This window comes from Meles meles, chromosome 18 (assembly GCF_922984935.1).
Source record: "Meles meles chromosome 18, mMelMel3.1 paternal haplotype, whole genome shotgun sequence".
Taxonomy (NCBI): domain Eukaryota; kingdom Metazoa; phylum Chordata; class Mammalia; order Carnivora; family Mustelidae; genus Meles; species Meles meles.
The window spans coordinates 27,840,558-27,857,660 of NC_060083.1; the positions used below are offsets into that span (position 1 = coordinate 27,840,558).

The 17,103-nt window shown below is 48.8% G+C and overlaps 1 protein-coding gene across 6 annotated transcripts in view; it reads left to right on the top strand.

Moving 5' to 3' along the window:
* Positions 1 to 12,350, top strand: part of ACACA (acetyl-CoA carboxylase alpha) — a 290,224-nt gene extending 277,874 nt beyond the window's left edge. For all 6 annotated transcript variants that reach the window (XM_045985474.1, XM_045985475.1, XM_045985479.1 and 3 more), the window contains 4 exons: positions 771 to 925; positions 1,597 to 1,767; positions 8,065 to 8,201; positions 10,008 to 12,350. In XM_045985474.1, coding sequence (XP_045841430.1) covers positions 771 to 925; positions 1,597 to 1,767; positions 8,065 to 8,201; positions 10,008 to 10,131 — 587 coding nt within the window. In that variant the 3' untranslated portion in view covers positions 10,132 to 12,350. The remainder of the gene's footprint in view (positions 1 to 770; positions 926 to 1,596; positions 1,768 to 8,064; positions 8,202 to 10,007) is intronic.
* The last annotated feature ends 4,753 nt before the right edge of the window (positions 12,351 to 17,103 follow it).

The window sequence follows — 17,103 nt, forward strand, 5'->3', positions numbered from 1 at the left end:
GGAAGCTCAGTGGTCTAGATGGGATTTGCAGACTGGCTTTCTCTTCTCCCCTCTTCCTTCACTTTTAGCCCAAGAACTAGAATGTCTTTATCAGTCTGGTCAGGGGTTGGCTCTGGCAGTAGGAGCTCAGGTGTTGACTAGGAAGCTGGCTAATCTAATCTGTTGAGCTGGCAGGAGACACACAGGTCTGGCTCTCATTAGACTATATGCTACTGATTTCAGATTAAGAGTTTTCCAGCCTGAGATTAGAAATTGTGCAGTAACAGCAGCTTGCCACTTCAGGAGTCCTTGGGCGGGTGGACGTGGGAGAAGGCGCTGCTGGTCTGGACCTGAAGGTGTAGGGACTGCTCCCTTCCCCTGTCCCACGTGCAGAATGGTCCGGCTGTGCGAATGCTGATCATTCAGGCCCAGGTATGGAGTCTTGTGTGGGAAGGAGGGGCCTGGCTATCAGTCTGTGAGACGATGCAGGAGACACAGACCCCCATGCAGTTGCTGGTGCCCACTCAGAGAAAGACCTGGGGAGAAGGGACTCCCGTGGCTGCTTTTACAGTTGTGACCTCCACAGCGAAAGGAGGACATGTGGGCTCCCCATGGCAAGATAAGGACCAGTCTGGCATCTCATGAAGTTCTGTTACTCAGCAAAGCGGTAGTGAAGAGCATGGAGAGCCAGGCCACAGAGGGAGGAGGGGTGCTTCCGAGCTTCCGTGTGACCGCGGCAGAGAGACTCCGGGTCAGCACAGAGTGTGACGGGCAAGTTTGCTTAATTGCAGGCACCCCAGAGCTCAGCCCAGTGGAGCGGAAGGAACTGGAGAACAAGCTGAAGGAGCGGGAGGAATTCCTAATTCCCATTTACCATCAGGTAGCCGTGCAGTTTGCTGACTTGCACGACACACCGGGCCGGATGCAGGAGAAGGGTGTTATTAACGTAAGTACGGCGGCTGCCACTTCTCCTGACTTGTCAGAGCCCTCGAGTGGCGGGCATGTGTCTCCTACATACTGGCTACCAAGCAGAAAGCTCTTAGGGGTGGGTTAAAACAGCTGGTGCAAATCAAACTATTTTCAGGTTTTTTTGGAGAGACTTTTCCCTTTTTTGTGTATCTGTTATCCCAAAACAATTCCTGATTTACATGACCCTGGACTCCTCAGAAGGCAAGTTCCGTTTCACGGGTGGAAGACAGCGTCTCATGACCCTTGTCTGGGAACAGCTGCTCCGGTGGTCGTCAGGCTGCGGACCCGGTGCCCGGGTTCCAGCAGCAGTCAAGTCACACTGGATCTGTGTGCAAGTTGTTGGATCCATTCTGCTCCAGACCAGTCCCACACTGTCTCATCATCTGGAGAGTCACAGCGTCCTCCCAGAACATCTCAGGCACACGTGGGGCTCACATTAGTGAGGCCTGTGGCCGTGTGCAGTGCTCTGGGTGGGGGGCTGTGGCTCTGAGCTGGGGAGACAGCGGCAGGTGCTACAGTCCCGGCCAGTGTCAAGTCTCTGAGGGGCTTGCTAGAGAATAGGTTTTTGTGCCGTGGAGCTCCCTCTGGAGTGGGCATTGAGCAGCGATTAGGGCTGAGGTGACTAAGCTTATTCTTATCTGAACATAGGATATCCTGGACTGGAAAACATCCCGTACCTTCTTCTACTGGCGGCTGAGGCGTCTCCTGCTGGAGGACCTGGTCAAAAAGAAAATCCACAATGCCAACCCAGAGCTGACCGATGGCCAGATCCAGGCCATGTTACGGCGCTGGTTTGTGGAGGTGGAAGGAACTGTGAAGGTAGGTAGATGCCTTTGTGCTCTGCTCCTTACCCCCACCTGAGGATCCCTAGGCCTCTACAGGCAGAAGTGGAAGGGAAGCCTATAGGCTTGAGCCCTGTTTCCTCCCCACACAGTGAGTGAGCTGCTGTCCCTGGTGCTCTGGCCCCAGGACTAAGATGGGACGGGTCTGAGCCCAGATTGACCAGATACCAGTATTTGCCCCTGGAATTATGGGCTACACAACACAGTCCATGAGAGGATGGGAAGAAGGAGTTGGAACTTTTATTTCTCTGCTTACTCACACTAAGAAAAAGAAATGGACCTTTATTGGTAGTTATTATATGGGTTAAAAGTAAATCATACATGTCATATATTTATTTTGTCAGAATGTTGGTCCTATATGCCGAAACTGTCTTTTCCTGATGGCTGTTCTGATCAGAACATTGGGTGCCTCCTGGGTTAGCGTGCTGAGGGTGGGCGGGCCCTTCAGCCTCTTCCTGCAAAGCGTTGCTTGACGTCTCTGCTGACTGTTCTGAAGAGGGAACTCCCAAGATCTGCCGTCATTGTTAAAGCCAGTGAATCTGGGTGCTTCTAAGATTCACCTCTGTGTTAAGCCTCCCCACTTCTTTACGACTGAAAAGCTTCTTTAGATAAATATTTCAGATGTGCAGCAGGCGAGCGCAGCCTTATGTGACACCTGGTTCAGGTTAAGGTCAGTCTGTGGCATCATAATTGAGTGAGACAATTTTGTCAGTGGCTACTGGCAGCTTCTAGAGGAAGTTGGCATTGAAAGTCACGCAAGTGTAAAATAAGAGGTTGATCTCCAGTTAAGAGTGGCCGGCTAGGTAAACGGGGTGTGTGTGTGTGTGTGGCCAGGAGAGGCCCGCACCGCCTTTCTACCACATTAGTCAGTAATGGACGTGCATGGCCTCAGTAAGCACAAGGATGAGGAGAAGGAGTAGCTTCTCTCCGAGCATGAAGTGAGTGGCTCAGCCCTTCAGTGGTTCCTTAGCATCCCGGAGCCAGGGGACAGTGCGTCCAGAGAAGCAGGTCCTTGCCATCTCATAGAGATGAGAACAGTGGGCTTTGTACGCACAGACTCCAGCTGGGAGTCAGGCCAGAGACAGCCCCAGCCCCCGAGGGCAGGCGGAGGCTGCCTGGGAGCCAGCCCTACCCAGACACTAAGGCTATCCCCTCCCTCCCATCCACAGAAGACCACATTCTCTTGAGCTCTTTAGTCCAGGAGGACAGCCGAGGAGGGAGGAAGGGCAGTGATGCTAGGATGTGGCTTTGAAACCTCCTTCCATATTCTGCAGGCTCAGCAGGACAAGTGGAGCGCGGGGTGGCTGATAAGATCTGTAGCGCCCTTGAGAGAAGAAAGTGTTGCACAGTTCACAAGCCGTCGGTGCGGCCTTTGCAGGGCCGGCACAGAGGCAGCTCCATACGGAGGACCAGCTACAAACCTTAAAAATGTCACACATCCACACGCACCCGCACCCGCATTCGTTCTTCAAACAGTGATAGATACTGTGCACGGGGTCTCAAGTGCAGACACCGGCAGAGTCTGGACCTTGACTTTACACCAGGAAGTGACCCTCTGATCCTCACCACGGTTACTAGCAGGGAAAGGTGTTTGGTGATAGGATTCTATGAGCCGTGCTGTGTGTTTTGTCCCAGAGAATTTGTGCTTTTTTCTTTTTAAAATTTTATCCTGAAGAAAGAGATTGAGGGATAGGAAATTTGAAGACACTGCGATGCTCTATAACTTAGCAGGGCAAGTCTTTTGTTTCCCATAGAGGAATCTGTTCCCAGGAGTCACAAGACTCTGCTGGAACCCACTGGGACAGTCCTGTTGTAGGAAATCATAAGTTTTATGGTTCAGGGCTTCACTGCAGACGGAAGCAGAGCATCAATGCAGCTCGCCAGAAACAGTACCAAGAACCGGGGTTTAAGTCATGTCATAGGAATAAGGTGTGCATCTGTTGTGTGGGTAGGATCTCGGTCTCGATCCTTAGACCCCGAGTATGTGGTATTTCAAAGACTGATCCCCCCCCCCCCCCCCAAGCCTCAGTAGTAACAACTGAGATGAGAACTCTGCCTGGGGCCTGGAGCAGAACGTGGTGTTCGGAATCTCACGAACATGGCACATCCCAGCCTGGCCGGCTTGGACATGATATTTATTTAAGCCTCGTCCCTTCCTCTGTAAAACAGAGACAATGTTTCTTTCACGGCATTCAGTGAGTTTTAAATGACATGATAAAGAAGGCATGGAAGCCGGTGCCTAGCACTCAGTAGACACTCAAATGATGCCCGTTTGCTCCTCTCAGCTCAGTTTACCTTCTGACATGTGCTGAGCTAAGAGCTACAGATGTGTGACTTCATGATTGTGGCGGGAGTTGTGAGCACGGTCCATTCTCAGTAGGTGTCCTCTGATGCGGCTCGCTCCTACTTGCCCACAGTCTGGGGTGCCAACATGTTCTTACGATCCAGACCCTTCACAACCCCTTCACTCTACTCTGGATTTCCAAACGAGATGGCCGGTCAGTGGAGGCCCTTGTAAGGATGACAGATGAAAAAGCACCATTGATAGGGTTGCTGGATTTCCTCAGTCCCCAAAACCCTGCGTCAAGCTACCCCTGGACAAGTCTTGTACACCAGACTTCTCATTTCAGGCCTGGGAAGGTGGAGGGAAGGCAGAACCTGGAAAACATTTTTTTGGCCCCGGGTGGGGCTAAGACTGGAGCCAGCTGAGGAGACGGGGTCCACAGGCCACCCCAGCCCACATGGCTGTTTGCTGTTTTACTCCAAAGCCTCAGAAAAGAAATCACATTGCTGGAGGGGTCTCCAGCTAGCCCACAAGATGAGTGATCTACAGGGCATGGTAATCGGGACTCACATCCATCAGACTGTGCCCTGGTCACTCTCTGGCCCTCCTGTACATTGAATAAGGAGGACTTAACAGCTATCCAATACTTTGAAAGGAAACTTTCTAAACAGGTCATTTAGATTTTGTGCGATAGACTAATTACTACATACAATTAGTGAAATGGCGTAGTGCCTGAGATACTTATCCACTGATGCAGAGAAAGATAAAGCTTCCGCTGAACATGTATTGTAAGGCCAACATTGTGAGTTTAACTATCAATACTTTATTGGTATTAGAATGTTCTGATTGGGAGGAGTGTGAGGCAGGTGACTTATGAGCCCAGGCCTGTCACGAGATTAGCAGCCCAGCATTTCACACTGGCTCTTAAAATCCACACTGGAATGCTTGGAATAATCAGCCATGATTTTATAATTTTAAGGAGGGAAATGATAATGGCTTTCTTTCGGGGAATAGGGTTGGCCCGTCCTTCCGGATGGCTGGAATGATGAGTCTTACATCTCTGTTCTAGGAGGGCAGACAAGGAACCGTAGCCTCCCTAACTCCGTGGTTGGGAGCCTTGCTGTTCCCGGTGCATGCGGTTCGGCCACGGCAGTATCTGAAACCCTCCCAGGCCCATTAGGAAAACCCCGTGGCACCGTGGATGCTTCCATTTGTTTGTTCTCACTCCAGATGCTGTCAACTAGGAGTCGTGACCCCTTCGCCTTGGTGTACTTTGCCATGAGGGAAACTGTACTGCGGTTTGGCTTGTGGCTGTCATCCAGTTGTCCTATTTTGAGCAAACAGCAGGTCTTTCATACATGGGGCCATGTTTTCAAAGAGGAGACTTTAGAGCAACAATTCCAAAACTTGGGATGTGTTGCCTTAATCCTGTCTAGGAACTTTTTAAATGTTTAATTTAAACACCTAGCATATTCTGTGGCTGCGGGAGGGGAAGGCAGAAGAGTTTTCTCTAGAGGGTAGCTGGCTTTCCAGCATAGTGTCTGAGCGTCGTTAGGAGCAGGCATCTCGTTAGCTAATACATTACACCAATCAAGGAGAGTTATCTTAAGCCACAATTAATCTGCTCCCTGGCATATGTTGATAGGAAAGCATCATGCTGTTTCTTAATTAAAAGCAAACGGATTAAAAATGATTAATAAGAGTATTAAATATTCTCCTAAACTAAAGGCTTTGGGATTCTTGGGTAAATCTAGTTTTGTTTTGTTTTTTTCCCATTCTGAAACCCAAGAAGCATTCACTATTTTTTCCAACCCCCAAAATCTGCATACGTGAGGGCATGTGCGTAATTCCTCAAGCTGTGGGGAAGTCTAAATCGCCGACGACAGAGTTGGAAGGGTCCAAGTTCAGTGGCAGCGGGTCAGAGGGAGCACGTGCGCTGGGGTGCCAGAGACCACCGCATCGTGGGGAAAATACCACCACCCCCCAACTTTGTCCGTAGAGATTGACGTAGCACCTCCTTTCCTCCAGAACCAGACGCTTCCCTGCCCTTTGCCATGGGGACGGCGGCGCAGTCCTGACCCGGGGCTGGGGCTGACAGCCGCTTGGCCATCCCACCCTGATGAGAAGAGCCCATCTCCGTAGCCGCTACTCCAAACAGCGGCCGTGTTGGGGGCCAGAAAGAGAAATGCATACCAGAACTAGGAAGGGCGAGCTGCTGACCCTTAATCCTGGGCTCCTTAATCCTTCAACTGTGAAGGACTGTGTAAGAATTTCTCGAACTGTGGAAGTCAATCACATGACGTAGTAAGTGAGCAGTCACAGCTAACTCACCAGCTAAGTCAGAGATGAGCAAGTGAGAGTCTGTGAGAAAGCATCCTTTTTGAAGGCATGAAATGGAAAGTCAGAAAACCGCACCCCGCTGCCCTTGACGGGTGTGAAGAAGACAATGTCCACCCCCCCACCCCCACCCATGCCTCGCGGATCCTAAAGTGACAGGCATGGCTCAGGCGCCTTGCTTGTGTACAGGTTTCCTGAGCCACAGCTCAAGCCTCAAAGCCTCTGAGAGCCCCTAATGCACCCACCTATTAAATTACAGCGCCCAACTCATTGTCATTCTGACTTTGACTTCGTTAGTGATAACAGAGAAGGATAGCGCACCTTTAAATGACGAGCTTTGTGTTTAATTACCCAAACAAAATGACATAAATATGAATGAGCCCTAATGGTGGTACTTGGTTTTCCGGAAACCATTAACAAAACGATTCCTAAATGATTTGTAAAGAAAATGAGAGGAGAAGAGAGCAAGGAGAAGGCTATTAGGTTTCTAACACACTCCTGAATTATTATGTAGTCAACTACCTAGGAAATACTCAGCTAAATGATCTCGAAAAAAAGGAGGCACAAGGCGGTTTGTTGAGACTTTCAGGGTTACAGACACCTTGCCCCTTTGGAATATTCTCATAGAAAGTAAAATGGGGGGTCGGTTTCTGACCTCCTAGCTCTCCCCTGGCAGCAAGACCTCCCCTCCATGCCTTGTTGACACTTCCCCAACCAGACGACTCCTCTGCCAGCCTGGCAGGGCCTAGAGACTTACATTTTAAGAGCTCCTCAGAAAAGACACATTTCATTTTAATTTTTTTTAAAGATTTATTGAGAGTGCATACACAAGTGGGGGGTAGTGCAGGAAGGAGAGAGAGACCCTCAAGCAGGCTCTGCGCCGAGCATGGAGCTGGGTGCCAGGCTCAATCTCATGCCCCTGAGATCATGACGTGAGCAGAAATCAAGTGTGGAGGGGTGCCCAGGTGGTTCAGTAGGTCAAGCCTCTGCCTTCAGCTCAGGTCCTAGGATCGAGCCCCACAGCGGGCTCCCGGCTCAACAGGAAGCCTGCTTCTCCCTCTCCCGTTCCCCCTACTTGTGCTCTCTCTCTCACCATGTCTCTGTCAAATAAATAAAATCTTAAAAAAAAAGGAATCAAGAGTCGATGCTCAACCAGCTGAGCCACCCGGGCACCCCTTAATTTTTCCTTTAAACACATGTTGATTTTAAACTCTATACCCACATGGGTCTCGAACTCATAACCACAAGATCAAGAGTCACACGCTCTACTGTCTGAGCCAGGCAGGCACCCCTCAATCAGCACTTCACTAAACAATCTGGGGTTTTAACTGTTTCTCTCAAGTCCATCAGCTGATTACATTCTCTCAGCCTTTGTGAAATAGGTAGAGCCCTGGAATGACAGGACCTGAGACAGACTGTGAGCACGGATGCCTCCAGGGGCCCAAGAGGCATCTAGAACCAAAAGAAGGAAAGAAAATGAGGACAGCTCCTGTCCTGAGGCCTCTTTCCACTACAATGCCAGCTAGAGTAGAGAATCATGACCAACTATTTTACAGTGAGTCAGCTGTTGGAGTGAACTTCCCAGATCGTGAACAATCAGGGCGTCCGGCCTAGCCCGGCCTCTGTGTTTGACCAAGAGTCATCTGTTTGCAGGCCTATGTGTGGGACAATAACAAGGATCTGGTGGAGTGGCTGGAGAAACAGCTGACTGAGGAAGACGGCGTTCGCTCAGTCATCGAGGAGAACATCAAATACATCAGCAGAGACTATGTCCTCAAGCAGATCCGCAGGTGAGCCCCGCAATGGGGGACTTCTGTAGGAGAAATTGGGCTCGCTTGCTTGGAAGGACCAAAGATTTAAGAACAAATCATGAGATGGTACCGTACAATCTTTGTGGGTTTTTTGTTTGGGACCACTGTAGTTGACCGTCCGATAAAAAATAAGAGCCTGAAACACCATTCTTTGTCAGTTCCTGGTCTCTAATCTCTGCTAAATGAAGGCTTAGTTCACTGTGCCCAACTATTAGCTCCAAGTGCAAATCTTCAGACTGGATCTTCAGGATTCTGTGAGAGAAGCTGATGCCATGGCAGCATCATGGGAAACTACCTCCTCCCCTCCTGAGCCATGAGTTTTCAGAATTCTCCTTCCAATGGGGGCGTGGAGGCAGCCGGGGACATTTGTAAATGTCAGTGCAGAAGACCAGGCTCCACCCTGATGGACCCATTATTGACAGCTTACCCCATTTGCTTTATCACTTGAGTGTGCTTGCTTTCCCAAGCATGGGATCCACGCTCCCATGTACCTGCTAAGGATAAGTCACATAGATCATAGCCATCATGGCCCTTTACCACAAATATTAAAGTGTGTATTTGCTAATACAGATATGCTCTTATATAACCACAGTAGGATCGATTTTAGTAAATTTAACATTCATAGAAGTTTTTGTTTTTGTTTTTCTGAGAGAGAACAGAGGAGAGGCAGAGGAGGAGGAGAATCCTAGGCAGGATCCACGCTCAGCACAGAACTCCATGAGGGGCTCGCTCTCATGACCTGAGCCACTGAGCCACCCAGGCTTTGATAGAAGCTTATATCTAATACACCATTTTTCTTAAAGGTTGTATTCATTCATTTGAGAGAGAGCACGTGCAGGGGGAGAGGCAGAGGGATAAGCAGACTCCCCACTGAGCTGGAAGCCCGATGCTGGACTCAATCTCAGGACCCTGAGATCATGACCTGAGCCAAAGGCAGGCGCTTAACGACTGAGCCACCCAGGCACCCCAATCCATCATTTGTAAAACATTGCTTGTTTTGATTTTGTCTGATGTTTTCTCATGATTAGCTTCAGGTTATACGTTCTCCATGGAATAGTACATATGTGAAGTGGCCTTCACGGGGTACCACATGCAGAGACAGCCTGTCATCTGCCCTTCCTCATGTTAGAATCACCTGGTCAAGGCGTTACTCAGTTTCTCCACTGCATCATTACCGATTTCCCCCGTTGCACCTAATAAGTAGTCAGTCTCTGGGGACACGCTTGAAGGCCATGCAGATCTCCTGTTCCTTGTCAGGATTTCCACCCAGATCTAGCATCCAAGGAGGGCTCTTGTCTGATCCAGTCTTTACGGTGAGGTTGCAGAAGGATAACTTTCCAACTCTGTGTCCTCCCCAGTCCTCACTCCAGCTCTCCTGTAAGCAAAAAGTCTCCTGTCTTCCTCCATTCATGTAGGTATTCGTTAGTCTACACCAATAATGAATTTCTATTTTTTTAATAATTTGCAATTCATTATTACACTCTCTTCGGTGCCCAAAATGTCCCAGATTTAGCCAGTGGAAGCACCTTTGTGCTGGTTCCAGTTTCTTTGTGACGTGCCCCCATTGCTTTTGTGGTTGTTATAATTCCTTACTTTCTGATGTAGCAAAACGTGGTCAGGTCCATCTCATACTTGAGTTGCTGTTGGGGACTTTTTCCACGTAGGAAGACAAATCAGGTGTGGTGGGAGCCAAAATGTCAGCATGTAGTCAGACAGTTCGTAAGCTCCCTCATCTAGACACTGCTGGCTCTCTTCTTCACCGTCCGCTCTCCTCTTCCTCTCCAGCTTGGTGCAGGCCAATCCCGAGGTTGCCATGGACTCCATCGTCCACATGACTCAGCACATCTCACCCACACAGCGAGCAGAAGTCGTGCGGATCCTCTCCACGATGGACTCCCCTTCAACGTAGAAAGAGCCTCCTGCCCATCCCTGCCCTGCCTCTGGAGAAAAGAGCTAGAGCTGCCTCTTCCAGTTGAAACCACTCTAATGAGAAGGCACAGGAGACCCAGCACTGGAATCCAAGTGGCATTTTGCTTCCCTTTGAACGTTTTCAGGTTATGCATGACATACTGGGATAGAGGGTCACAAAGCCCCCAGCGGTCACACCCATCCCACTCAGTATTTATTACCTTGTCTGTAACTACAGCCCTCTGTCCTTGCCAGGACCTGCGAAGGCAATGAAGGGTACAAGCCTGTACCATGAGGTCTCACTACACAAAAGCAGGACAGCTGCTCCTGGTCTCACAGCTCCTGGGCCCCAGCCTGGGGAAGTGGGGGTTGTGGTCAGGCAGTCAGCAGGCCTCCCTCACCCCTGGCCCCATGAGCCTGCAGCCACAGGCAGCAGAGGAGGGCTGGGCCCAGGAGGAAGCCTCAAGTCCATTGTTTTGTTTACCTTCACGTTCAGCCCGGTACGCACTAGGAAAGGAATAGTTCCCAGTTTAATCACACCAAGGTACCGGTTTCTTCTTCGTGGAATGTGAAATCTGCCAGCTCCTTGGGACCTCAAAGATGAGGGCAAAACCCTGATCCAGGAAGAAGACCGAGTCACTGTTGTTGATTTAGGGGCCTCAACTGTGGGTTTGATTCTCAGAACAAACAGAAAGATGGTTGACCTACCACTACCTTGCATGTCCCTGTGAACCCAGCTGTTGCACCTGCTGGGAGCCTCGTGGGAGGTCCAGCAGCCTGAGCAGGGCCAAAGCAGAGCCTGGGGGATGGCCCTCTCCATCGCCGAAAAGTAGTTATTCATGCCATGGGGCGTGAGCCGGATAGTCTCTCTTTTTTAGGACTTGGAAGGTTATTATAACTTAACTATGAAGCCTGGAGCTTTGATCGTTACAAAAGGTTACTAGTGCCTACAGAGTCACTCAGCTCTATATCCAGGGCATCCCTCCTAGCAGCGGACGTCCCTCCTCCATCTGGGTCTCGTCTCTTCCTGGGTGTCCACAAGCAGCAGGCACAGCTGGTCTCCCCACAGCTGCTGAAAGGGACCCTGGTGACATCTCTGCTCTTAGCACCAGGGACTGGCCTTCCCCGGTGTGAGCAGGCTTCCAGAGAACAGAGAACCCACATGACCTTAAGATCATCTACAACTCCGTCGTGGTGCTGCTGTCTTCCCGGCTCACTGGGCCCTTCCTGGCCAGCGGCAGGGGCCTCCGCACCAGTGGTGGAGAGAGTTTATTTTCAACAACCCGTTTACCTGAGGAGCAAAGAGTTTATGGATTCCCCCGTTGGTGTCCCTGAAGCCATAATGGCAGGTGATCAGGGCTGGTGTAGCCTTCAGTTCTCACGGTGCAGCTAATTGCACATGTCCCTGATGACCAGGGAGGGAATGAATCACTAGGACATTTTAGTGCGGTTGTATGAATACTTTTGTACATGCTACAGTTTCGAGCCTTAACGCTAGAGTCTGCGCACAATGAGCCCCGCCCCCCTTCCTTGGGAAGCGCTTGTGCAGGTGGCCCCGGGGAACGGGTTGCATCACTGGCGGCCCACTGGCACGCAGAGCCTCGGTCAGGGGGCCCTGGTGCAAGGTGCCAGTGTTCGGCACCACCAGAGAGGGCAGGAAGAGGTGGGAACCACGTTCAGTCCCGAAAGAGGCATCCACTCCTGCTGGTATCACCTTAAGTAAAAACTGGCTTGGCCTTTGATTTTTTTCCATAATTAGTAAAATTCCACAAACCCCTCTGTTTGCCCTGGCGTTTCTCCAGAGGCAGGCGGGTCACCCTCAGTTCACCTCTCCCCCTTGACCAGATGATGACGCAGTAAGTGAATACGGTTCCTCTCTAGAAGTCCGCTCGGCCTCCTCCCCCGTCCCCCGAGCGCCTCCCTGTGGGTCTTCCCCTGGACAGAGCTTTGTCGTACAGAGCAGCCGGGAAGAGCCACAGACTGTGAGCCATCGGAGAGCCCCCAGCCCGTTCCGTGCACAGTTACTGAGCTCGGAGGAGTAGAAATGATGTGCTGACCCAGACTTGCTCAAGCTGAGATTGCCATAGTCCCTTCGTTCACAAAGCAGCCTTCACTGGTCTCATTGAGACTTGACGGACACATACCCTGATGAGCAAGGCGCATCAGTCAAATGTATTCTTTTCACATTTTGTTGAAATAAACGTCCACATTTGTAGAAGAGTCACTGTTTGTCATTTCAGCCCGTGCCCAGCTACCTCGTCCGTGTTCCACTGAGCAGGGGAGCTTTCAGCAGGGGTAGGGGGAGCGCCTGTCCCGCTGCTGCAAGTGGAGCCCTTCCCGGGACAGGATGGCGCGCACTCAGTGCTCCTGCAAAGTGACATTCAGAGACTTGGGGGCTTTTTGGATAACACAAACCCTGGATGGCCTGGGCAGTTTCTGGGGTGTTCTTAGGAGGAATCTCTTGGTTTGCACGATTTTGTGGGGTTTTCTGGGCCAGTTGACTAGTTCAGAGCTCACCTCAAGCCAGTTTTATGGGAAGGTTATGGATTCTCTTACTAATTTAGCTGCTTAATGGATTTTGAATGCTAACTTTGGGCACAAAAAGGCACTAGGGGCAGGGATCTCTTACTTGTGTGCCTTCAACACTCTGCCTCAGTTTCTGTCTGTAAATCCATGTGGTTGAAGCAAAGAACACCAATCCCCCAACATTTGCAAAGAAAGGCAGGAGCCACAAGACAGCAGGGAAGGGAAGCACTAGCTTTTGCTGAGTATTAAGCTTGGAATGCTCTGTGGGTCTCTTGGAGATGTTTAGCAAAGGGTGTTTTTTCCTAAAATAAAATGCTTTATTTTAAATATATTTTACATATATTTATTTTATATGTATATGTAATATGTTATAAATATACATCCATTTGAATCACCCTAAGGTGAATGTTCTTAAAGTAATAAGAAGGGATACCCGAGGGAAAATTACTCTTTGCCGCCAGATGTCGTAGTCCGTGGGCAGGGAGTCCCGGTCGGCATAGACGCCGTGGGCCTTCTTCCCTCCTCCCTAAGCAGGCAGAGGAGAACCAGATCCCAGGATGTGAACTTGAAGTGTCCCTGCTCTCAGACTACACCCATTGGTGGTTCTGGGGAAGGTCAGCAAGACAAATAGGAAAAGATTCTGCTCCTGCCTCCGGGGACTTCCCTGACACACACAGTGCTTTCTTCCATTGGGGAGTGATACTTCTTTTTGACGAAAGAAAATTTAACACCACCACTGGTATTACCAGGATAGTAAGTAAAGTTAGAACAGCAGGGATTCCGTGATCAACTGACAAACACGGACACGGTGATGAATACAAGTGCCTAATTACCATCACAGGGAGGACACTTTCCGTGCTCCCTCCAATGTGCGAGTAAGTCTTGGTGAGAGGCCTAGGGAGGAACGGACCTGGGAGGCAAACTCAAATGCTGGCTCCTTGGCTGAGCACTGAGAGGCCAAAAGCTGAGCCGACCCGATCCATGCAATGAGGCAAAAAGCGGTAAGGGCCACATGAGTGGTACAGACAATTAAGGGCTGAAGCCTCCTGGTGGAGAATGGTTTCCAGATGGAAAAGGAGGGCAGGGCCAAGGAAAAAGACATGTCCTGGAGGGAGTGGAAAGCCTTTGATGGTTTGGGAGCATGGGAAGACTGGGTACAAAAATTTGGAAAGCAACCTAACAGAATGAAAAGACCACCGCCATGTGTGCCAAGAAATCTAGCTTCAAGTGCGGCTCCATGTGTGTGGTCAGAGAGCGGGGTCACCTAGGATAGTTAGGCCACCCCAGGAGGCACAGAGGTAATAAGCACTGTCAGCTGTTTTCAATACTCCAGATCCCAGGTATGCCTCAGGCAGGCAGCTAAGGCGCATCATGCCATTGTCTGTCTTTTTTTTTTTTTTTAAGATTTTATTTATTGATTTGATAGAAATCACAAGCAGGCAGAGAGGAAGGGAAGCAGTCTTCCCGCCGAGCAGAGAACCTGATGCGGGGCTCGATCCCAGGACCCTGGGATCATGACCTGAGCCAAAGACAGAGGCTTTAACCCACTGAGCCACCCAGGCGCCCCTACCATTGTCTTTCTGATGACAGTTTTGCCAACCCAGCTAGTACTGGCTACTGCCTGCTTGCCAGAAGTTCCAAGAGGCAGTTAATGATAATAAATAATGGGAAGAGGACATCTTCATAAATGCAGATTTGAGTAGGCAAAATCAAAAACAAGATTCCCTGAGGTTGTGGGGGGAGGGTGGGCACATGGGCGATAAGGTAGGAGAGGATAATGGTGTCTCAGCTCTGAGAGGACCTAGAACCACCCAGTGGGCTCTACCCAGTGGGCACCATAAGGAGAGGAAATCGACTGGAGCTCAGAGATGGCTGAATGATGGGCCTAATCACAAACATGCTAACCTACGACTGGTCTGGAGTGAGCAGGAAGGATTGGGGTGAGAAGGGACAAAGGACTAAAGACATCCGGGCCCTGACTTGGGAAAAAGCTAACAATACTCTTGTCCATGCTAACAGAAGTGGGTGTTTTCAGAGCCACCTAAAAGAGCATAGACTTTGAAATAAGCCTGAGCCGGGTTCAAATATCTGGTCTCTCATTCCTGTTCTCTGGAGAAGTTCCTGCCTCCTTAATCTGTGAAATATGGATAATAACAACTCAAAGGGGTTTTTGGAAAATTACCTTAAGTTAACACAAATCAAGGGATGGACATTAGTAGCAAATTCTCGATATATATCTGTGTCCTAGCCCTCCCTCACGCCCATAAGATACGGGATTGATCACCACTCCAGAGTATCTTCCTCAAAGCTTTCAAAGAACCATCCCCCTTGCCTGAGCAGAAATCTAGGGATTGTCTCCAGACACTAGCTACAGGGACACAATGCAGAAGTGTCACTGAGGACTGCTATGGTCTGAATGTCCCCAAAATTTGATGGGTTGAAATCCTAGCCCCCGCCAGTGATCTGTATTAGAAGGTAGGGCGTTTGGGTGGTGAGTAAGTCATAAGGTTGAAGCCTTCATGAATAGGATTTTGCCTTCTAAGAGGATCCAGACAGATCCCTTCCGTTTTTCATCATGTGAGGAGACAACGTGAAGTCAGGGACCCCAGGAGAGAGCCCCCACCTGACCATGCTGGCATTCTAGTCTCAGACTTCCATTCTGTTGTGGCAGTCCAAATGGACAGAGACAAAAACAACAACAACAAAAACCCCACAACGGTGCTGCTGTTAACAAACCTAAACATGTGGAAGCAGCTGGATATGGAGGGAATGTACCACAACATAATAAAAGACACAGATGACAAGCCCGCAGCTAACACCAAACTCAACAATGTAAAGCTGAAAGATTTTTCCTAAGATCGAAGGCAAGGATGAGGATGCCCATTCTTGCCACTTCTGTTTAACATGGTACTGGAAGTCCTAGCCAGAGCAATGAGGCAAGAAAGAAAATGCATCTAAATTTGAAAAGGAAGAAGTAAATGGGGAAGGAAGGAGTAAAATTCCATTTACAGATGACATGATATATACATATATATATACACACACACACACATATATACACACATATATACATGAGCACACATATATATAAAGAATGCTAAAGACTCAACCAAAAATTGTTAGAATAATGAGTTCAGAGGTGCTTGGGTGGCTCAGTGGGTTAAAGCCTCTGCCTTCAGCTCAGATCATGATCCCAGAATCCTGGGATCAAGCCCCACATCGGGCTCTCTGCTCAGCAGAGAGCCTGCTTTCCCCCCTCCCCCCAGCTGCCTCTCTGCCTACTTGTGATCTCTGTCAAATAAATAAAAATCTTAAAAAAAAAAAAAAAAGAAGAATATGGAGCACCTGGGTGGCTCAGTGGGTTGTGCCTCTGCCCTCGGCTCGGGTCATGGTCCCGGGGTCCTGGGATCAAGCCCCGCATTGGGCTCTCTGCTCGGCGGGGAGCCTACTTCCCCCTCTCTCTCTGGCTGCCTCTCTGCCTACTTGTGATCTCTGTCTGTCAAATAAATAAATAAAATCTTTTTTAAAAAAAGAATAAAAAGAATGAGTTCAGTAAAGTTTAGGATACAAAATTAACATACAAAAATCAGTTGCATTTCTATACACTAATAAACTATTAGAGAAATAAAATTCCATTTGTGAGTGAATAAAAAAATATACCTAGGAATAAATTTTACTGGAGGAGATGAAAGACACATACACTGAAAACTATAAGACACTGATGAAAGAAATTGAAGAAGACACAAATAAATGGAAAGATAATCCATGTTCATTGACTGGAAAAATTAGTATTGTTAAAATATCCATACTACCCAAAGCAATCTACAGACTCAGTGCAGTCCCTATCAAAATATTCTACCAAAATGGTATTTTTCAGAGAAATAGAACAAATCATTCTAAAATTTGCATGGAACCACAAAAGACCCAAGTAGCCAAAGTAATATTGAAAAAGAAGAACGACGCTAGAGGCATCATACTTCCCAATTTCCAACTATATTGTAAAGCTGCAATCATCAAAATATGGCATTCTCATAAAAATAGATACGTAGATCAATAAACAGAACAGAGAGCCCAGAAACAACCCCAGGCATATAAGATCAATTAGTTTACAACAAAGGAGCCCAGAATATAGAGGGGGAGATGATAGTCTCTTCAATAAATGGTGTTGGGAAAACTAGATAGCCACATGCAAAAAAATTAAAACAGCCCCTTATACCATACAAAAAGAAAAATCAACTCAAAATGGATTAGAAACTTGAGTGTAAAACCTGAAACCATAAACTCCTACTAGAAAAGGGGCTAAGCTCCTTTATATCAGTCCTGACAATGATTTTTTGAATTTTACACCAAAAGCAAAGGACACAAAAGCAAAAATAAACAAGTGGGACTACATCAAATTAACATGCTTCTGCACAGCAAAGGAAACCATGAACAGAATGAATGAAAG